Source organism: Ooceraea biroi, chromosome 4 (assembly GCF_003672135.1).
Source record: "Ooceraea biroi isolate clonal line C1 chromosome 4, Obir_v5.4, whole genome shotgun sequence".
Classification (NCBI taxonomy): Eukaryota; Metazoa; Arthropoda; class Insecta; order Hymenoptera; family Formicidae; genus Ooceraea; species Ooceraea biroi.
In genome coordinates, this window is record NC_039509.1 from 11,267,907 (window position 1) to 11,291,999 (window position 24,093).

Sequence of the window (24,093 nt, forward strand, 5' to 3'; positions counted from 1 at the left end):
CTCTCCGTGTCAATAATGACACGCCGTGAAATCCGACGCCGACATTTGGTGCGATTATTTCGTCCCTCTTGCGTAATGCAGGCTGCTCCGGTTATAGAATCTCTCACACTTTTCTTGGTAAAGGTCAGATCGGTCCGTCCCGTGATTCGTGTTTCGTAGAAATGTTGCGTGTGTCTTATTCCGGATCGGCACTTAGACAAGATAGAAAAGTGACTGATGCTGTGATTTTTCCGGGAAACATCGGGTGGGCGTCTGACTGGATTATTTTTCATATGAGTCACGATCGGAGAAATTCAGTCAGATCGATGATTCCGCACTGCCAGAATAACGTCGAGAAAATTATTATTTTCTTCTTGTAATTGCAAGACATAAAATGCTTATTTTAATTCTATTTTAATATTATTGTAATCGCATTTTTGTAACTCGAGTTACAAAATTGGATCCAAGCAATCTGTAGAATTTTATTTATAACATGCACGTAAGATCTTCTTTGTAGCCAGACCTGCGTTGCTCGTGTAAGAAATGGTTTGGAGCATCTCTAAGTATGATTATTAATTCATCAAGCAGGCAAGCAGATCTTAAAGGGCGAAACAAGCGTGTACGTCGACACGCGATACCGAAACCGGATATCGTGCACGTCGCATTTTGCGAGAGTGCACTCGTGGTGCAGTACGAAGCGCAAACATGACGGGCCGCTACTCGACGTCATCGCCTGACGAACCGGAACGCGCGATGTGGAACAGTCTTCGCATTCATGCCGATTCCGATGAGCCAGATACTCGTTGACTTATTAATAAAGGGAAATATGAATGAGACGTGCCTTTCGTGGCACTTCACTTGCACCGGCAAGCGTACGCGCTGAAGTGATCTTGCGTTAATCATCGCCTCGTCAGAGATGGATTTCGAAGAATTTTGATATCGCAAGCTTCTCAAAAGTTGATAATTCCTATAAAAAAATTCAGTGAAAATATCCTGATTGTACCTTAACAATCTTGAACGGAAATCCAAACGGAAGTATCATCTACTGATCTTATCGTGTGTGATATCATACAGGATGTGTCTTATCTTATATAACTGACTATAAAATTATAGTTTATCTTGTTAAAAAATACTGAGCGGTGTGTCACGGAAAGATTCGATGCATCTATTGATTCGTTGGCCGTTAATTCAGAGTTCAAAGAGGTTCGCGGTCAATTTTCTATGAGTATTGTTTCATCGTACACTTCCGCGAGTCAGTTCATTGTTGTGTCCCTTTGTTCCCGTAGTTCCTCCTTTCACCTGGTCGTCCTACTCACGTTGTCGCAGCTCTTTCTCTTTCGAGATCATCCTCCGTCGTGTTGGAGAATCGCGAAAGTGCGTAACGTGGTATCCGAGACGCCACAAAAGGAAGAAGAGCGAAACGAGTCGACGGGGAACGAACGAATATGGAGTGCATCGGAACAAAACGACGCAAGAGAACGAAAGAGAACGAATGAAGAAACGATCGAGATGGCACGCGTCAAATTTGCATGAAATTCACTTAGAACGTTTGTGTATTCACTGATACAAACGGTAGGATCAAGAATTGATTGATTAGTCAATTCTATACTTTCGCTTTTCGATTCTATTTGCAGAAATGTTCACATAATGAATATCTTCGCTACCAGTTTGGTAATTCGGTGAAAGCTAAATTGTTAATGTGTCTGCTTTTCGCGAAACTCCCACATACATTATACCGATGTCCTATTGTTACTATAAAAGTCTAGAATTGCAACTTTTCTATCCAATTCTGGCATTGCACTTTCTTACATTGCATAAGAATCGCACAGATTCCACTTTAGACGCATAAAAATCACATAAAAATATTACAATATATCAAGCGATAAATGTCATCTTGACAAAAAACTCCTTAATTATTAATTGGTGACGTAACAATTTAGAAAAGACGGATATTAAAATCCGAAATATTAAAATTATTTTAGATAAACGAAACAGCATCGTTAATACTTTCATTAAGTATACTTAACTGTTAATATACACATTGCATCACGGTTTCGCGGAATTTACAGGAAGCTGCCATAACGTGCTGTTCGCGCTTTCAATCATAGGCTGCAAATATTCCCGTCAGCCGTGATAGCCGATGATGTAGGACGCTTGAAATACGTTTCCCGCGGAATGTATTGATCGCCGATTAAAGTTTCCAAGGTCTGGAAGACGGCGCGAAATATAGCGTTGTTAGTCATACTCTTGACAGAAAGGAAGAAAGCGAAGACTTACGTTTCACTGTTCGATCCACTCAACCCACTTCCCTATATGCGTATATCTCATGGTTTGTCGCAATAATATCGTTGCAATTGCCTTGCAGACAATTGACGATAATATTTCCGAGCGTTAACGTGATAATCTCAGCAATGATGATGTATCCTTGTCGCGTTGGCGAAAATGTGAAGATCCCCGCGAGAAGATAGATCTCGGTTCAAATTGCATGCATCGCGCATTTGTAATTCAAATACGCAACATTGTTCGTGGATTAACGCTGGAATCTTCCGTTCGTTGCGTGCGAGGCGTAAAATATGAGATATTCAGAACAAGCTGATTATATGAGATAATGTTAGCGTATTAAAAATGCCACCATTGTTTACTGCGGTATCGTTGAGACCTTTGATGATTTGTAATGGGAAAATAATGCACAGAAACTTCTTGCTATTTTTCATATTCGGCTTTAGAATCATAGAATATTGTTGTACGAACTCTTTAATTTTCTATACAGGTTTTTTGTACAGATTCGAAAAACTGCGGAAAACTTGCAAGAATTTTATAAGAATCTAAGCACATTGTTGTATAAAAAAAACATATCACTTCAACACGGTATGCTCGATTACGAGAATACGTTTATTTCGCTTCAGAGCATTCCGTAAGAAACTGACACTTTCAGAATCCGACTTCCGTACGCGAGAGTTCAATAGATATCACGAAAGCAAAATTATTTGTTAATTTACGATAAACTGTGCGTTTCTTCCTGCGGACGGCACGCAACAACCCGGAAGGATTAATATCTGTTTCCGGGCGCGTGTCTTGCGTGCCCAGACAATCCGGTTGCTTCGTGCAAATTGTCTTTAATCGCTCTCCCGGCGTGGGTCATGGTAGCTCTTTGCGAAGGTGGTACGAGAGACTCGGTGGGGTATTATTATTTAGCATCTCCATGGGCAACGATGGTGCTTATCGAGCGACACCGCCCGTAGTGCATCGCTCGTACCTGCGTGCATCCCACTCAATCAGTGAATTTCAAAAATTTTGCGTTAACGATAAAATATTGGTCGTGAATAATTTAGATAAAGCCAAGGATAAAGCATAACTAATACTTGCGCTTCTTTCATTTCGAAGCGACAGCTATTGATTCAGTTGTCGACGTTTTTATTCTCGCACGGTACACGTGTAAAGTTTCAGAGACTCCTGATTCTGACAATGAGTAATAGGAAGTAATTTTAACCAATCCAGAATTGATCTTTCCTCAAGTTAAATATCGTTACACGAATAGATTTTGAGTTATAAATGGTTAAAAGAATGATCACAGTTTAATGAATCGATCTTTAAAAGGCTGCATATACTTAGATGCAAATAGAACAAAAAGAAAATCAGTGCTCGAATAGAACATCTTATCTTAGAATCTAATTCTTAAAATGTTTAATTATGTTCAGCAATAGCGACATTTTGGAAGGATACATTTTCGATGCATTATTTCGCTCTTTGAATTTTCTGGTCTGTTTCTTTCTTTCTCGCGACTTTGCATATCTGTTTCAAAGAATCCTCTCGAGAAACTTGTGAATGAATGAGGATTTCCCCGAGTGCTCTCGTACACACGTGAGTCATCTGATACCCTTCGATCACCCTCCGAACACCCTCGCACGGAGATCCGTTGAATTCACGGTGTTCCGGGTTTTCCCTACTTGCGTTTCCCATGTCTACAGAATTTCTTTTGCGGCGGAACAAGCTCGTATCCCATAAGGCGGATCTGAAGGCGAACGCCAGAAGGTGAGGATCGATCGAATCGGGGCGTTGCACGGGACTCCACGTGAAAGAGGAGATAAGGCTCAAGGAAAGAACGGTGCATCCTTCCCAAGGGACTTCCGCCATTGCCGGGAGTAACAAGGCGCAATCTTCTTGTGAACGTTGTTGATTTTTATGTTATTATTACCGCGTGTGATATCTAATCCTATATCAATTCGCAATGATATTCGCAAACATATACTCGTCGTAAAGCCATCATTTAAAATGTTGCAAATATTATATTTATTTTATATAATTTTATTTTATATAATTTTACACATTTATTTTTGCAGATAATTTTTATAAATATCTCCAATGAAAGATGTGTGTAATCCGTACTATTGAAATTTCAATCTACGTTGTTTCATGGCTACCATATTTAAGTGAAGATTATATGTGAAGTTGAAAGATACATGTTCTATACGAGTGTATCTTTAATTTCTTTTATATTGGGTCGGAAAGTCCATATTGATCTTTCAAAGTTCTAAGTTCAAACACGAAACTCGGCATTAAGAATTAATACAGATTTTGCGTTGCTGGAAGGTTCAGATTTTTTGGCAGAGTTCAAACACAAAACTTTGTAATATTAATTCTTGATACAGAGCTTGGTTTGAATTTTGCTAAAGAGATCAGCATAGATTTTTCTGTCAACCTAATATTATTTTCACAGTGTAACATAATGTTAGCTCTCTTTTTTCCAGTTTTACGGTATCAGTTCGAATACCTTTTAACTTGATCGGTATCGATACGTTTCTGTGTCGTTGGCCTTGCGTTGCCGTACGCTCGAGTACTATTCATCGTGCACGTCATATCGATTCGACGACAGTCCCTTCCGTTTCCTTGTTGCCTCATTCGTATAGTCCCCAGAAGGCAGAAGCGTGTTCGCCAAGAACGCTCATCTCTCGTGTTGATCCGCGCGATATCTCGAGTACACTCGTTTCGCGAGGGAGTTTCTCTGTTAACTCGTTTGCATCCGCTGTGCGTTTCGTGTGCGCGCGTAAAGATATCGCTAACTCGACGATAAGCACTTCTGGTATCGAGTCAAGCTGCCAGACGCACGACTGACAAACTACGGCGATGTATCCGTTCGATAACCGTTTGATAACGCCACCATATCTTCGCGCCACAATGTCGGGCTATCTTCTTAATCCGAATTGATTCACTGTTGGTGAAATCAAGCGATATCTCTAACGGAGCCATCAGTTTCGTTAGCTATCGATTTATAACTCTCCCACAAAATCATGCTAAAGACAGAGGAAGCAGAGCGAGAAAATGCGCACGGAGTAGTTGGATTCAGTTTCGCTCTCGTCGAGTCTAAACCAAGCCTAAACCGAGTCTATACCACAGTCTAAATAAAGTCTTTTGCTACTCGGGCGCGATCGATTACTTTGGTCGCGTAAAGGATAAGCCGTGTATAGTCGACGAGGCGCCTCGTTATCGATGTAGGAACCCGTTTCTTCGGCCTGAAAGACGAGCTGTTCGGAGCCGTCTAGCTGCAACATCGGTTATGTCGCCGCTGCCGGAGAAGCGGGAGAGCTTTGTCTGCTCGTTGCATTATTAATCGAGCAATCGATATCTCGGTCTATGTTTCATGCACGCGTGCTATGGCGCTAGGCCGTCACTGTTCCGTCAACTTGCGCTATTTTCGTGGTATTGTGGTTCCATGGTTTTGATACTTCGTCCCTTTTACTTGAGCTAGAACTTTGGTAATATTTCTATCGGTGTAATTCTGAAGAAGTTAGAATTTTTGGCAGGTTTCGGTGATTATTTAAAATAATTTTCTCCACATGAGAGTTCATTACTCTTCCGTTCCTTTTCGCAACAAAAATGTAAAAATAGTGACGCTAATAATAAAATAGACAATAGAACAAGCGGATCAAACTGGCATAAAATTAATCATATTTTTATAAAATCTATTGAATCTCGTCTTATTATATTATAAATTATTAATTTAATAATGTAACTCGGATGTTTATATATCCGTATAAGATCAACCCCATCTGCTGATGAAACGTACGAGAAGTGTCGCGAATTATAAGATTTTCTGGCACGAGCGCGTTCGTTCTGGTGGCAAGAAAGTTGCATCTCCCGGCGAGCAAAGCTGGCAAGCGTCACATTTTCCATCCTTGCCGCGCGTGCTTTCCGCGTACCATGATCCACGGCTACCCGTGTTCACTCTATCGCACTGCTTCGCGGTAAAACCTTGCAAGGACACCTTGTCCAGTGCACCGTATAAACCCGTTCCTCTCACGCCCGCCTCCTCCCTTCCGCAATTAGCGGCGCAGTTTTGCTCTCGCTCGCTGGAATGCAACGCTATTTCGTCTCGACCGCGAGATGCGATTGCACCGCACCTGCATCGGTGCTAGCGTGCTTATGCAAACTCGCCCGGCGATGCACCATTCAGCTCCGAGCACGCACACGCGGGTGTCCCGTGATTCGAAAGTGATTCGTATCGCATCGATCACTGTTATTTTCCTCCGTGCGTGCTGCCGCGCGAGAACTCGCGTTCACGTATTTATTACATTCATTGAAAAGTGCTGCGCACTTCTCGAGAGCTCGTGCATGCGTGAAAGCGAGAAACAAAAATTCCTCGGGTTTTCTTTGGACTTAATTATTTTATGTGTACATGTACGCGCGCTAAAAGCGGGGCGAAATTTAAAAAATTTCCTGACCACTTTCGCAATTATCTAAAGAGTACTGTAAGTGAACACCTTTTGTATTTCTACGGAACACGTGTGCGAGAAGTGAGTTTTTTAAATTTGCGGTCCTCGCCTTTCTCTTCATGCCGGAAATATAAGAACTTTATTTCGCTTAATATTGATTAATCATGAAACTGCCATTGGCTAATCGGAGAACTATGCTGCTGAGGTAATAGCTTGCTGCCGCTGAAGGTTCTTCGAGAAACGATGGAGAAAAACGATCACGTTGTTGCAGCATGACGGTATAAAAGTAATTAACAATTTCACGTGGCCATTTAACCATTAAATTTTAACGGAATGATACCGGCAGTCGAATTAATGCAATCGAAATACGGTCGACCTGCGATTGTTGCGGCGCGACGCAAGGGAGAGCTGATTTACGCGCAAGTGCGTGTCGCAGGTTGCGTTTTCCGGAGCACTGTCGCTCCGGAAAAGTGAGGGAGGCTGCGAAAGTGCAACGAGTTAATTTCTCTCGAGACACAATCCGACATTAAATTAATCTCCATTACTGCGTAATGACGTGCGCGCACTTGACCGCGATGCACGGGGCGCGACGAATTAACTCAATGTCATTTGCGCCGTACGTAATTATGACTTAATACGTGACATTTGCCTGCGGGGACCGCTCGTTTTAATTTCGGAAACGCACGCGATTCTACCTTAATCTATTTTGCAACAGACTTGCGTCGCTTTCGATGGAAGTGGCTATACATTAATCAATTCGGCAAGATGCGTTGGTTATGCTGTAGCGATTGAGAGTAGCAACGATAAGCTGTCTGTAAACACAAGTTACGTCGCGATCTTCGTTACGAAGTCTGCGGACGTAGCTTCCAATTTAATTATAGCTTAGAACCCCATGATAGATAGCATACGTTTTACCGAATTCAAGCGCGAGGCGAGTATGTGTAAGTGTGTACCAGGGTTAGCTAATTATGATAAAGTGGAATCCCACGTTTCAATTTACGCGCGAATGCCTTTCCATCCAATTAAATGAGTTAATGAAAAGGAATTACAACGTAGCGACGTTGTACTGCTCGCGTTTCTACGATCGCAGTTCCGCGGTTCCACTAATGGGAATTTCGGGCCAAGGCCCGTGACACTACTAAACGTTTTGTCAACGTTTCTAATGCCGTCGCAGCTGGTAACCGCAAGTTACCCTCGAGCGAACAAAGCTGCGTTACGTAGACGGTACATATTTGTCGATGACATACTTGCGAGACGTAAGTGCAAGCTGAAGCCGACGTACTCCGATGCAAAACGTTACGTTCCACGTTATTATCTACTTTATTCATGCAATCTCTCAGATTTTATTAATATTTCTCTACGTGGTTTTTTTATATAATATTCGGCGTACTGCAGTTCGTGAAAAACATTTTCATGTTTCGCGTAATTGGAGAAATGTGAAATACGAATTTTAGATTCTTTCATTTTCATCCTCGCACAAATTCATAAGAGAATTTAATTCAGCTATCCCCGATTTTTAAACTTCCTTTTAACAATTTAAATTTTCTTTGCAGAAAAGGCGATTCAACGCACAGTCGATTTGCCATGGACCGATACGAGGAAGAAGCCGAGGACAGCGACAACGAGACGGATCCTGAACAACTTCTGAACGAGTGGCTGGGCGAGTTAGATAGCCTGACTGTGGTGAGTTTATATTTCTTTTCATGTGGTCTTTTTACTGTCCATTTTACGATCAGAAAACCGCACACAACCGCACACATTGCTAATAGCATGTGAATAGTTGAATATTTTGCGGAATAATTGTATCATATTTTTCTTTTGCAATCATTTGATGAGAACTGAAAAAACAGTTTTTATCATTTAATAAATTGTTAATAATAGAAGAATATAGAATAGAATAGAACAGAATAATAGAAAAATAATAGAATAGAATAATAGAAGTCGCAAAATATAAAATAGACCGCCGCGCCGTAATAATGTTAATTAATTGCAAATAGCACATAGTTAAGCGTTCCTAGAAATTGTAAATATTATTTCACGCAGGATGCAGCAATTCTGGTAATTAATTATAAATTCCATAGCTACATATCTAAAAGCTGCTCCGACTAATTACAAATATTATGATCACACATCACGTCGGGGTAATTAATCGGCATGTGGGATGACTGAATGCATCTTTTGAAGCGATTGAAGCGTAAATGTTAAGTTACTGCATACAGTTTGTAATGATTGATTCTAGGATGCATAGACAAAATTTGGCTTCTTTTACATAAGCTGAGTCTCCCATTTTCCGTCTCCAGACCGATTAAAAAATATAGAACTAAGTGAAAAAGTAAATAACTAACAATAAGAAAGTAAATAAAATAAGTAAGTGAGTAATTGAAACTGATCTCTAGTTCGATTAAAATATAGCATTTTGAGATACGAGGTGAGTTTTGGAGACTCAAGTTATGCATCCTAGAGCTAATAAATTTGATACTCGTGATGTAAAACAAATTAATATATATCACATGTTAGATATAATTAGAGCAACAGCGAATTTAACGATAGAAAGTAGATATCTTTTAATGATTTCCGCAGAGCCACTGGCGTCTCCGATGAAAATTGATATCCGGAGACGAAGTGGGATCGCTACTAGGCGAAATTTCGATTTGATTAGTTTGAAAGACGATGCTTGATCCGATGAAGAGGCGCAGCTGACTAACTGCCTCTCTCGAGTACGCGCTTCTCAATTGGTGTCAATTGGCGCGTGGTCTAAATGATTCGCTAGTAGCTGGCATGAGAAGCCGCTGACGCGAGTTTACTTCCTTGAAAAGCGTGCTGCACGTGTCTTCATGTACGTCTGCATCTCAATATCGTCCGAGATGATCAGTGCCGCAATTGCAAAATATTCGGACAAGTGAATCATGACTTTACGTTTGCGTGTGCGTGTGTATACACGTGTATGTGCAACATAAAAATGTAGATTATTTGTAAATATAGTTATTCAGTTACCCAGTTATTATGGCGTACGCGCGCGCGCGCGTTGAAAGATATTATTTCATTTTACGTTGGGCAAAATTGCTCGATTACGCGATTAAACGAACTCGGAACAAATTGCTACAAATTGTTACGAGAATTGCCACGAATGAGTGAGTGGATATTCGGCATTTAGTTCGCAACAACACAGTTTTATATCGCAGTGGTAATGCATTTAATACATTTTAAGAGTCCGCGATTGTCACGAGCTACTTTCATAATATTTTTCATTTCTCTCGTGTTTTCCGAGTTGACTTTGATTTGAGCATAAAACGAGTTTATTCGTTATATTTTTCTCACGACTGTATGATTTACGCAACAGTGACCGCGAAACGGCAAAATTGCACAATTGACGTGTTAGAAATAGTTGCGATGCGAACTTTGTCTACCGGACACACTCGTTCCTGCTGTGCGCTTTTAATGCTCTTCCTGCTGAGGTCTTGTGGTTTGTCTCTCTTCCCTGCAGTTGCCCCTAATTTCATTAAATCGCGGATAATCGCGTCCTCTGTTACGCCGTTAGTTGCATTAGAAACTTTCCGCGCGCTAAAGGTACACGATTATCGGACAATCCGCGACACACGATCTGCGGAACATTGTTACAAAGTTCAAGAACTGCCTGCGTCATTAGTTCCAGACTTCCAAAAAGTGGAAATTCGCGTTCTTTCTACCTCGTACGAAACTTTTCCACTAGTTTCTCTCTTTTCTCTTTCGGAGCAGAAATTTTTTAATTAATCCGCAGAAAGTAGTAGAGGCGGAATGTTCTCCGCCAAAAGATATCGCCGTGCTTTGCTGCTTGCTGTAACAAAATTTCCACGGAAGTTTTGTCGTGTTGATGCCTGCACTGTTGTTTATTTATTACATTAATTTGGAGAGATCAAGTCTCGCAAGATATCTCGATTACTATTTTGCCTATAGACGAACTTCTACCTTTTCTAAAGTAAAACAAAGTATCTGGCAGTTTCATGGTACTCATGATACTAATGCTCTTGACGGCGACAGCTGCAGCTCAGTTTGTCCTAATGAAGCTTCCTTATGCAGTCACGAACCTAATTTGAATCTAAAAACAGACTACTTCCTCGTGCGTAAGCTGTGTTTTAAGCTGGCTACGAAGTTCCCGTAAGTTCTGGCGAAGCCGGAGAATAAGTTTCCACTACATCAGCAGCTGATTTTATTGCGAACGTCATGCCTCACTGGGAAGTAAAAGTACTCGCTTGAAAGTGAAACCGCGACGAGTAACCTTGAACCTTCGACGAGCCATCGGTGACTGGACACTCGAGGAGCCGAGTGTCTAGTGAAAGATGGATGAGCGGCTGTTCGAGTACCGCTTCGGTAGCCAGAAGTCATTGCCGAGCACATGCTTGCACTTGGACTTAGTCGTCCCGTGACGGAGGTTCGGCGAATCGATTGTCGGACGATTGGTATCGTCGCTGGTCATCACGCGATATTTACTTCACTGGAAAACCAAGTTAAAATCGCGGTGGTCAGACGAACGCAAGAGCGGCCAGCTCGGTGAACGACCGATTCAGGATTGTCAAGCGATAAGTTAAGCGCTGCACGTCAGTCCCGTTTTTGCACCTGATGAACGTGCATTCATCTCCTCTCGATGCAAGATATTGCAAGATATCGTGCAAGAAATCAATTCCGAATGCTGTTTGCGAGACTTAGAACGCTCATAATAGAAGAGGATACAGTTGAGATGATTTGCAAATGTTGTTCATCTGTTATTGTCGCAAGTTCGTCAGCAGAACCTCATGTCATGCCATGCGTTCACGTGATCGCCAAGTAGTCATTTCGATGAGTAATCCCGCTTGCAACGCTGACTAATTATTACTGAGCGAAATAATGGATACCGACGAATCTTCTAGCTCGTAAAACGAAACAGTCTACAAGTTACATCGCGAGGACGATAAACACAAGTAATTGCCGGGCTTTCACTTTATCCTGTTGCTTTCTTCTCCGTCGCTTCTTTCGCTTTTATTTCGAGACCGCTTTCGATTACAATGCGAGGGGGTGGCGCGACAGAGAGGGAGGATGAGAGCTTTTGCACTTGCACTTGGCGGCGATGCATCGGAGGTCGGTCAAGGCGCCTCTGCACAGATCGATAACCTGGCAACGCGGAACGGATAACGTTGCACTGTGGTCGCTGACCCCTACGTGGCTACAGAACATTCGAGAGAACGTTGGAACACAGAACGCTGAAACATCTTGCGAAATATTATTGGCTGGGCGCAAGATTCACCGTCCGCGTCTTATAGTCTCGTCTTAGTCTTTAGGAGGCACGTTCTGACCGCACCAAAAATTAGTATCTAAAAATTTGCAGTTAGCGAATACATGGAAAACACCGTTATACACTTTCCCCGATACAACATGAAAGAATCAATTGCAACACAGATAACAATTAAATCAACGCGAGGAATAAAAGAGGATAAAAGTCATTAACAAGTAGCTGTTCTTTTTTGAGAAAAGATCGAAAAGATTAGTAATTATAAAAAAATTAAAGTGAAAAATGAGGTTGGTTTCGAATAATTATATCCAATTAAAATTGGATAAGAAATTCTGTGCGTTATGCTGAATGATGAATCCTATGTGGTACAGTAGAACAGTTATCCCTGCGTTCTTCCAGCTTCCAGCTGCGAGAGTAATGCCTCAGTTCGACTTCGTTCCTCGAATTGCTCGTGTTGATTATGGTGTTACGGTGTTGGCCATCATCGCGCGCGTCATCCGCCCCATCGCGGCGCGGAACGCGCGTCAGGAATGATTCGCGTGTCGTATTCGGATGTACCGTAACGCTGAGCGACAAGGTGTCCAATTTGCACAGTCACATTCCACTACAGGGCGGCCGCGTTTCGTGCGCGGTGTCATATATGAAATTACTATGCTCCACTGAATTGCATAATAGGATTTCTCGGAAGGCGTGCGTCGTAATTGTGTCATCTTGTACTTTCGCACAAAACGGATTATTCCTTAGTGTGCGGAATTTTCCACGAGATGATTCTGTGCGGCCGTGTGTGTCTTTCTTTTTAAAGGGAATCAAACTGTTGTCTGTTAGTCTTCTTATTTTGGACGAGCGACGTTTTCACCATGACTTGGAGATGGCAATGAACTTTCTCATGTAAAAAAGTTGGACTTGTTTCTTGCAGCAATCTGAAAAAACTATGTTTGAAATACGTGTATGTTATATAATACTTGTTACTTGTTGCTAATGAAACGTAACGCCTGCAATATTGATTTATTTTAGTTTTACATAGATATTTCAATTAATCTTTTTTCTAATCCATCCGTTTAATATTTGAATCCATTTAATATTTAATTAACTTGAAACTAATTAAGTAAATTGTGACGCGCGATGCACATTGTAAAATAATTTTTAAATATTGTTCGCGTTATTTTTGCGATAGCAAATGTCTCTTATTGCGTCATCTATTCTACATGAGAAAAGATTGTCTTCTGTACTGCAGTATCTTTGCTGTGTACGTTACCGACAGCAGGCTGTTCTTCGCTTCAGCACTGGTAATGCAGGCTGCAACTTTAACGTGTCACTCTCTTCATAGTTCCGTGAATGGAACACATGTGGAGCTGATGTCTCAGAAAAGAGCTCACCTTCTAGTAACAGATTGAAAATCAGCGAGTTTCTTTTTAAGGGAATTTAATTTTAAAACAAAAATTACAATATGAAAAAATGTCGTTGTTACGATATTTTTTAAATTGCAAAATATTGAAATTCTTTGATGTATCACATAGTTGGCTATTTTGCAAGCTCATTATATTCGATAAAATGAACACTACTATTAAGACATTGTTCTGACTTTAACAATTCTGAGATTATCGCAAAAATATAAGATTTCTAAAGTAAAGTAAAGAGAAATGTACAAAACATTTTCTTACGTAATGCGCGTGATTAAAATATATTGTGTGAAACTTGTGGAATTCGCCACAAGTTTCGTCATTATATTTTTTATTTTCCGGTCAGTGTTTGATTGATAGATTTTCACGATCTCTAGATTTATAATTATGAAATTCACGATGACAAGTTACGTTCCATTACAGTGACTGATAACGCACAAGAGGCTAAATCGTTCATTATATTATATGATCGTTCGCGTAATGAGGGCAAATCGGAGCGAATGCGAACGGCGAGCCATGCCCGCGGCGAAATAGACAAATGGTTAAGAGCTTCCGGTGGCTATTAACATGCGGGCTTCGTAGTATCCGCATCCGCGCCGGGACTTCGTGGCATCCTTAATCGTGGCCGGGGTCCAATGGGAGCCTTTGTTCTGTAATATTGCTATATCCGGTGGTACTTGCGTTCGCTTTCGAGTTTCGTTGATTGAAAGACGTTCTAAGAACCCTGGCGCACTTTTGGAGTACTTGGTGTATAAAGACTGCTGAAATATAATGCTGCTTTGTAGGAAATATTTTTTATTTCATATAAAAGAATTAAAGATTAGTGAAGATAACAATCTTTTAATGACGTTTTCCTCGTAATTAATTACAAATAGATTACGTCGTGAAGTTCTTGCTTAATAATGGCTTACCTGTAGGGCATGGAGAGGAGAGGAGCAATCTCATCATCCGTTTAAAAAGATAAAGGTTAATCATCGGATTATCAATCGCGGATGTGTATTACGCGGCGTAAGAGCGCCCACGAGATTATCGTCAATTTCAAGTCGTACAGATCCATCAGCGATGACCCTTGACCGCAATTACGTCTTTTGAGGAGTAGCTTAAATCATCGCGTGGAAGAAAATCAGGTGACCTCTGATCTCGATGTTCTCTTTTTTCTACCATGTGATGCGGAATCCGTTTCATTAACGTTCCACGGTGCAATCAAGCGGCGTTTATCGATACAAAATTAAGTGGCGAAGGAAGATAAAATGAAAAAATGGTTCCTGATTCTAGATCTGTTTCATATATTCGGAAAACTGTGCTTAATTGTCCTCGTTAGAAAATCATTGCGACCGTCGAACGAGGAAATGCCCAATTAATCGCCAAGTTCATTGTAAAATCATCACAAGTATAACAAACAGCCCGTTTGATTGACTCGCTTGCTTCGATGTGTACGTGGCACCACTCAGGCCGCTTTTCTTCCTGCATATTGAGGAAACTAGTTCAGGTAGCCTGAAGAGACCTGGAAATGTGAAAGAGAATCGTTCAGGTAGCAGCGCGATGCACGTGCCTAAGGGCAGCTGTGCAGTTTGGTCGATCTCCCTCTTGCTCACCCACTCTTTTACAGCGCGCACCGTAAAGCGATCCCCATTTCCGCATGTCTCCTCCGGGGCTTCTGTTTTCGTTGGTTTCTCTCTCGGGGTCAGATGAACCGTTATCAATGCGCTCGTCAGCCGTAAAATAAGGAAAAAAGACGGATGCCAGAAAAAAGATAGGGAGAAGTGATGTATATCCATATGTATTACGTGAGTCGACATGTGTAACGATCAGAAGGTTGATTTGATAATAGTTTTTATAATGCTTTACACATGTTTGAAAAGAGAGAAAAAGATAAATGAATAGTTTGGACATTAACAGATATGATAACTGTTTTGGATACATATAAATTATATATTTGAAATATTGAGAGATATTTATTACAAGAGACACATAGTATAAAACTGTAATTAAGCGTTTTGATAATATCGTAAAAAAAGATTATAACGATGGATGGACCAACTGCTGAATTTTCTGAATTTCTTTTACATTGTTGGATGTGGCTAGGCGGTGGAAATATAAAAATCTTGTGGTGGGTTCAACCACACGGCCTGCTTGCCATCTGTTGCACCGATCTTTAATCTTGTCAGATAAATCTCGAACAACGTGAGATATTACCTTTGACGCAGCATTTTCCGTATGGATGAATATATTTCACTCTCTCATATTTTTCTTCTGTTAGAAATCGAACATATTTTTGAACAAGGATTAAATGAAAAACGAAACGTACGATTTTACATTATTATTTATCTGTTAACAAAGAAGTTTTATTAAAATTGGTGAAATGAGGAAGATAATGAATTTAATCAACGTATTATTACAATATAAATATATAAAAGTATTTTTGATTAATATTATTAATTCTACAAATTGTGTTATGCTGCACAGTTTTAATCGATATTTATAATTAAAAATAATAAAACAATATATAACAGAAAGGAGAGAACATCATTTGATTAATATTTTTATCCGGGAAAAATGTTTCGTGATGATCATAAGACATATATATATATATATATATATATATATATATATATTTAATTTATTTATCGAGAATAAAAATAGTGATATAGGGGAACCACATCCTTCTGGCGTGTCTTTCAGCTTTGCGCTCTCAACACCTCGAACAGCTTAAGCTTCGTCGTCCTGGCGTATATATCCGTCGTCCTGTGGGTTGCAGCTGCCTCTAGTGGCAGCACGTGTTCCTCTTTTCTGGGCAGGTGGTTGGCGTCGTTAAGCAATCGCCTCCCCCTCGTCGAGGGCCGAGATTTGAACGGCGTATAGCCCGTCGGCGAGAGGCCGAAGAAGATCAAGAAAAGAAGAAGAAAAAGAATGGAAGAGAAGGACAGGCCTTGCAGGCACGAGACTCGTGACTGCGAGCAATATCTTTGCCATGGAATATGAGAAGAATATCATCAAGGATTATTGCACCTTTCGCGAAGACACTCGCGAGGGTGCGCAAACGTGCATATTATTTAAAGGCAAAATTTTATTCGGAAATGTGTCACGAGGACGTCTCTCTGTCGTCGACGGTGGAAAAGAATGAACCAAATCTCATTTGAGCAAAAGTTGATTAAAAATTTAATGAATAAAGAATATTGCATTCTTTTGTTGGGTTTTTGAACGTGATGAAAACAGTAATTTCTTGACAGAAATTTGAGAGTAGAGACTATGCATTCTCCTTTGTTCTTTTTAGAAGAATGACGCATAAAAGTTGGGGAAACGGTTTTGGCGGTCTACGTGTGGTCTGTGTTCTCAGGGCACACATAAAACTCCTTATCTTGATGTTTTATGAGTTACTTTTATTACTTCATGGAGCCAAATTCTGACGTTTCTTTATTTTTCTTTACATATCACAATTTTATTTGCAATAAAATAAAATGCAAATGTATCTGTAAAACAAGACCCAGCTACTGTAATCTGCTTCGCTAGTTCCATTTATCATTACATCGTTATTTCGGTCAACAGTCCTAACAAAGTGAACTCCAGATATTCCTAGAATTGTCATTCAACCCTATTATTCATCAGCCCCAAAGCCGAACGCAACGAATAATTTGGGTGACGTCGCTAAGCAGCCAATCGTGAAAAGGAATATAACGACAGGACGTCCAGGCCGAAGAAGAAGGACGGGAAAGGTGTTCATCTCTGTTTGCGGGTACCGCCGCAGGAGGACACGATCGGCGAAGGGGGTAGAGGCAGAAGTACGAAACGACCGGCAGGTGATGCCGAAGAGAAGCGCTGCTGATGTACGCGCGCGTCGCGACCGGTTCCCGGATCGTGGATCCGCCGCGCGATTTACCGCCGCTTAATAAGCCGAATAAGAGAGAGACCGTTCACGGCTGGGACCGATACGCGCGTTATTCTCGTGTGCGATAAATCTTGCCGAGCACGATCGTCCGGGATCTATGTGTATGGGCGTGATCGAGCAGGTGGTATCCGTCTCCATTGGCTCTCCATTGGCGATTCGCGGTTTCCCGCCAATTCGAAGGCCACGTCGAGTAAATCGAACTCGAAAGATGCATTTCTCGCGTTGTTTTGCATCACCTTGCGTCTTGGAGTCGAAACGAGCAGATTTTGCCTCGCAAAAGCTGACGCTGTTATTTTAATGCATTAGTGTTAGGGAAAGAAAGGAAATTATTTATTGAGATATCAGAATTGAAAGAAAACTTAAGCGGGTTTTTAAAATACAGATTTCTTTTATGAAGGATATTATGTGATAGAAATGTATCCAAAAAGTATAAGTTCTGAGGATAAAGTTGAAGTTGCATCGGAATTTTTCGCCGATGATATCGTTAAATGATATTTTCGTGCTTCGCACAAAATTAATAACCAAGTGCTATCGCGATGTCAGATCACTCTTGGCACCTTTATAAGCGTTTCCTTTTTTTATTCATCATCGTTATCCCTTATCGATCGATAAGGGATTCGAGGGGTGGAGCGTTTCGGAGGCAATAATCGCGGACGATGATATGATAAGTTTCAATTTTGAGTGTGCCAAGTGTGCGTTATCAGAGGCTTGATCGGGTCAAATGACATAAGGGCTGCGTTTGTGCCGGCTGGATAAGGGCGGACCGCCCCCACATAGTCGAGGCTATCCCTTCAGAGGCGTCCCGATAAAAAGAACGAGCACGAGCAACAGCTTGGCGCGGAGTGCGGGGTAATGAAGTTTATCGGCTCTCTTCTTGGCCGTTCATCTCTTTTCTTTTCTTTCCTCGGGTAAATCAGATGCAGCCTCGCCTCTCGCCTCTTTCGCGAGCGGAGAGCAACAGTTGGCGAGGAGGAAACATCTGTCGGTCCCAGCGCATGCGTATCCTTCAGGTAAAAACCTGCGTTCAGGGACTCTCAAATTTTCGGAAACCGACACTTAGCGATACTCGCGAATAACGGATCGTCAAGCAATTGCTTATAATATTGAGAAAAATTTAGTCAAACGCGAATATGCATATATGTATATTGACAATTTTTTAATTAAAATTATATTTTGTTGGATGTTTTTGGATATGCAACTTTTTCTATAAAGTGGAAAATAATTACGATGGCAAATTAAGAAAGCACATGTGTGTAAGAATAAAATAAAATTTATACATATAAATATATGATTGACACTATAAATGTAAAAGCTCCATTTATGTGCTTGCATCGTTAGCCTTTGCTTAAGTAAAAGTAAAATCATTAAAATTCTAAGAATATTAATCAATATTCGAAAGGCAAATCGTAATAAAATAAGCAATCTGCGGAGTATCTCGGACGCGGATAAATTAGTCTATCTTTCCTCTTCTTCAGCTCGTTGTGATGCTTTATTAGAACTCCCTTCGTCTGAACTAGCGAACGTAACTTTAGAAACATGCGTAAGATTTAGGACCGGACGACGTCGACAAAGCTTTGATTTTCATCAACTGGCATGGCCGGAGAGCATCAAGACACGTTATATTTGCTTCGTAAAACGATACCGTGGGGAACGACGTGTTCCGTTAATTCACATTCGTAAAATTACGACACCAAGAAAATCTCACGAGATAGTGCGCTATTCCTGCAAACTAGCATCTAAAACGCACACGCGCAACACTGCAAAAGAAAATAAAAGCACAGCATGTTCCTGTTTAATATCTGAGTCATATAACAGTCATCAAAAGTAGGAAAAGTCGAATCTATTCTCGTAACTCAAAATAATGGCTACGGTAATTCAGTTTCGATATAATGAATGACGGGCTTATTTTTCTAGCGCTGTTTTTCATGCTTCTTACTTGAAAATATTCCGTTACAGTTATGTGCATGTCGTTAAACTTTCGGTCATTTACGCAGACCGTACAATTTATTTACAAAGGCACCCCTTGGAATACCTGCGAAATGTTCAACATCTGCGAGACGAGTATGGTGAAAAGTTTGCTTGACAAGTACCGACCAGTAAAGTTCGGGCTAAGTTACGGTGTCGTTTATTTTAACCACCTTGAGGCTCTCGCATGACTCACCGAAATTACACGACCATTTTTGCGAACGAAGGGTGCTGCAAAACACCCTTTATTACGCACATGGAGGTTGGTGCGTAATCGCACGGTCTTCGGTATCGATTCTAATGTAGATGCATTGTTCACTTGAGTTCGCTGTTAGTCATAAATGCGGTACTCAACCACCATTATAGCTTTCTTCTTCTTTAATTTATGCTTTAGCGATGATGTACGTATCTTTTTTGAGACTGACTCGAGATTGAAAAGTCACTTGAATACTAGAATTGAAAAAGTTTAACGTTTCTCTGCTACACTCGGCAACATTTTGTTGGTTTCATGGCACATGAAGTTTTGTAATTAAATGTGCATAAGAGATAACTGCAAGTAGGAACGTCTATATTCGTACAGCACGTGCAGAAAACCCTTGAAACTCGCGATCAAATGTAGAAATCAAGAAAATGACACGTCTTCACCGCAAGAAGAAACGGGTTAGAGCGACGAAACCGCAACGTTCGCATATGCGAAAGGAACCTTGTTCGAACGTAGAATTACGGGCAAACTTCTGCGAAATTATGTAAGCAGACAGGTGTATTTGCTTCCTTTTGAATTGAGGTTTACTTGTCGGCAATGCAACTATCAGCCGACGGATTTTTCTCGTTTCCGCAACCTAGCGGTTTTTGTAACGGTTACAAAGTAAATATTATAATATCGTTACCAGTTTTCGATTATTTATGTCGAAATCAAATTATGATCAGATTATGATTTTAATTGCGAATTTTTCTACATTGCTGTCGCACTGTTTGCGCACAATATAATTATATTCCATATTGAAAAGAAGTTTTGTCATGTAATATGATTCTTGGTATCTTAGTATCTTGGTTTAAATTATTGTACGTATAATGCTTTATTCCGATGTAAAAGCTCATGCGTGAATATTTATTATTTTTATCCCGTGGCTACATTTTTGTCATACAAAATTGCGCCTTTGGACGTGCAGAAGGCAGATGCACCGATAGAAATCGAGTTCTTTCAGCTGGTCTGCCTCGTTATGATAGATTCGAGTGTTCTTTGTAGAGTCCTTAGTTCCGAGCGGGACTTCCGATTTGGAAATTGGAGAGGGCAGTCATAGAATGGTTCCCCTGATTCAGTTCAAACTTTTATCCTCGCGTGTAGCGAGGCTCCTGAAGTTTACTTATTAACAAAACTTCAGGAAATGATACATCCCTCGGAAATGGAATAGGAAATTGACTTCGGGCAGATTTTTATTTAAAAAAATATCCTCTTTCAAGAATAATATGCTGCTATGAAGTTTTCCTGTAATATTCTTCGTGGTAATACTTTCATCAAATGTTTAGCATAATTTTATTACAACTCTCTGACTTTGTATTGTTATACAAGTTAGTTATAAATGTTATAATTGTTCTCCAATTCTAACAACTTTCAAAGAGACCATGTATGTGTAACACAATGTATCATGAAAGATTTCCAAAGGATGCCGGGATTGATAGGTCGTTCTCTCTCACTCCCGCATCTAATTCTCATCTAATCATCTCAAGGAAGATTGAAAACCTGTCGCTTATAGCGAAGTCTAATTAACTTTGAGCACCATAAAATGTCTTTACGATGTAGCCAGCGATCCTAGATAAAGAAAGCGCTGTATAAAATCTCTACGAAGTACCATGCAGGTGCGAAGTGCGATTCGAAGTGTGGATCAGGATTTTGAGAAACACTGCGTATCTGTGCCGAGCGCCACGCGACCAGGTCGTCCGGTTGGGCCGGGTGCCGGGTGTTGTTGAAATCAACGTGGTGGGGTTCCTTCGATGAGCCCGCGACTGGAGCCTTATGCCTTCAGTCGACTCTCGGCTCTCACTGCGACTCGAGCCGGTTGAGATTCCGTTAATTGAGCAGCGAGCAAAGCCCGAAAACGCGCCTGGTTGCTTCAGGTGTGGGGGCCCACCCATCACGTTCGAGAACAAGGGGAACAGGAGGGACAAGAGGACACGAGGACCAAGAGAAGAGGTGGAAGGTTTCCTCGCAGTTCTGCAATCACGTCACGCACATCACATACGTCGATTCAACCGGGAACAAGTCGCGCGAAACCTGATCGGAGACCTCGCGGGAGATAATAGAACCACGCCGAACGGGGGAGTCTTATTGACAGGAAGTGAAGGGATTCGAGGGCGTAGTGGGGCAGAAAGTATCCTGGTCGCGAGTCCTCGAGCGGTGCAATCGTGAGTGGCTTAGATGCGAGTCGACAACCTCGCCGAGCCGAGATCGCGAGCGTATCGACAGTCCGTTCGCTCCAGCCGGTCGATTACCTCCGACGATTCCCGGCCTCTCCACGTGTCGGCCGGTTAATTAGTAGTACGTGGGTGGCTGCGCCAAGAAGAGAGAACGAAGATTCGAAGCAAGAGATGCCGAAAGTCGAGTAGGCAGAAGCAAAAGAAAAGGAACGGACAATCGAGGAGAGGAAGACCAGCCGACCGACTGCAAGGTCCGCAGGGGGTGCGGCCGGGGCCGGAAGGGTCAAATAGATGCAGGAATCTGCGGACGGCGCCGCCGTACTACGACAGAAAAGATCGTGCATCTACGTTTGCGAATGGACTCGTGCGAGTGCACCAATAAGATTTAATCGAATAGACTGTGTTCGTGATTATTTCGATCGTATCTTGTAACATCAAGAAAAGTAAGTTTCTGCATTAAGAAAACTTGGGAAAACGATTGCTGACGGAAAAATGATAAAATGTTGGGAAATTGTCGCAACTTTCGTTTAAAAAGTCACTGAAGAGAGACAGAGGGAGACTTTCTCAAGCTTGATAAAGGAGCATTATAAAGGACTTTGATTGTGTGTTAACGTATAATATCCGCGAGTGATTGATCAGATCCAGGAAGTACTGGTGCATGGAACTTTTGCGATCGAGAGATCTCGATTCGAAAGACAGCTAAGAGACCGAGTGATAGTTGGGATACGTTTGATCCCTATTAAATGACATTGGCAGTAATCTAACAGGATTTTACGAGGCTTAATCAGGACGATATCGCGAACATGTTGTGTGGTACATTTAAAAAGAAGAGGAGGTACGCGGGGGATGAGTATCGTTTGGTTAGATCGAACACCATGCCTAGAGTAGTCTCAGGGATGAGGGACACCAGCATGGTACCAGTTCGGAGAACGAAGTCTTCGAGGGCCGCCGCTCGACCACCGCTGATCAAAGACTTGCTGCACATGGTAAGAACAGCACTACATAAAACAATGACGAAATAATGATACAAAATCTGGACTGTCTACTGTATGAAAATTTATATCGAAGGTGTGTGATAAGAATAAGATAGGATATTTTTGATATAAATAAAATTTGATTATATTTAAGTTCATAGAAATATTTTAGAGAGAGAAAAGTGACATATATCTATTAAAATTTTTAAAGTACATAATCTGATATTGAATAAAAATTAAATTAAGCTATTCGTACGAAACAAATTGCAATTATTCATATAGATTGAAATTTGATTGCTCGAAGATCATCCAAAGTTGATAACTCTGTTATTTGTAATTTCTTATTTGTTTTTTATTCTGTTTTGAATGTTTTATATTTTTGCTCTATACTGTACTATTTAAGTAGCACTTCGCATACGAAAATCGACAAAACTTCACGTAACGTAAACAACGCTTGCTCAGCTCGTTACTCACTTTAGTCTAAGACCAATTCGCATCGCACGAGGCCAGTCAACCGATTGGTCCTCAAAGGATTTGGACCGTCTCAAATCTACATACATGAATACGAATGCGTCATGCTGTTTGCATATGTATGCGGACTGCAAGACGACGCGCCGCGCCGTATTCGTGCGTTTAGCTGTATAATTTACGACGTTACATGACTTTAGTACGAGAGCAACGTTGCATACATCGTGCGTACCTGGTCGATTAATTAGCGATACCGTGTCCTTTTCTGGACGATAATTCCGGCTGCAAAGTGGTTGGCATGTGAAAATCGGGAGCTCCCTTACGCGCAATCTGGAATTAAAATAAGACATCAGCGAATTTTGTTGCATCGATCCTTCGCGGTTTGGGCGACTCGATAATAAGCCCGATCTACCCTTCTCGTGACCTTACGTTTCTCCTCGTTCCTCCTGTTCTTCCCGAAAGCATCGCGATGCTCCTTTTTTCGGTCTAAATCCGGCAGCGAAGAGGCGCCTCTGCACGATCGCATCGGATTCTCTCGAAGTGCCTTTCTGCCTCTTGGAGAAGACCGAAAGCAGAGGCTGGTTCTCGGGGTTTGCCTTATAAGGCGTTCTGCGGGATGCCCAGCGTCCATTAGAAACCCTTTTGTCGGACCCGACCTCTTTTTCCAGCGGATTCTCGAAGGGTCCGCGCCATCGATGGCTCCTTCGATCGCTCCTTCGATATTATCCCCTCGTTGGAAAAAGGCACGTGTCACTTTTCGAGAATAACCGTGTCGTATCTTTTAAGCACGATCATAAAGGACTTTCGAGTCGTAAAATTGGCCGTAATAAAACGACGTAATGACACCTCGATCAATCGAACGGCAATGAACATTGTTCTACTCCGCAAAAGGTATCACATTTCTCGGAAAGCGAGACAGAAGCGATATTAGAATATTAGGAACGCTTACAAGAATTTTTTATTGATTTTTAATTCGATTAATTTAAAACGTGGTAGACGTAAAATCGATAAAAGTTAATTACGATTAATTCCGTGGCTGTCAAATAATGTCGAT

At 41.2% G+C, this 24,093-nt stretch overlaps 1 protein-coding gene across 2 annotated transcripts in view; it reads left to right on the top strand.

The window, feature by feature from the left end:
• Positions 1-24,093, top strand: part of LOC105275842 (amyloid beta A4 precursor protein-binding family B member 1-interacting protein) — a 108,785-nt gene that overhangs the window by 21,970 nt on the left and 62,722 nt on the right. For both annotated transcript variants that reach the window (XM_011332995.3, XM_026969420.1), the window contains exon 2: positions 8,243-8,372. In XM_011332995.3, the coding sequence (XP_011331297.1) occupies positions 8,274-8,372 (99 nt within the window). In that variant the 5' untranslated portion in view covers positions 8,243-8,273. The remainder of the gene's footprint in view (positions 1-8,242; positions 8,373-24,093) is intronic.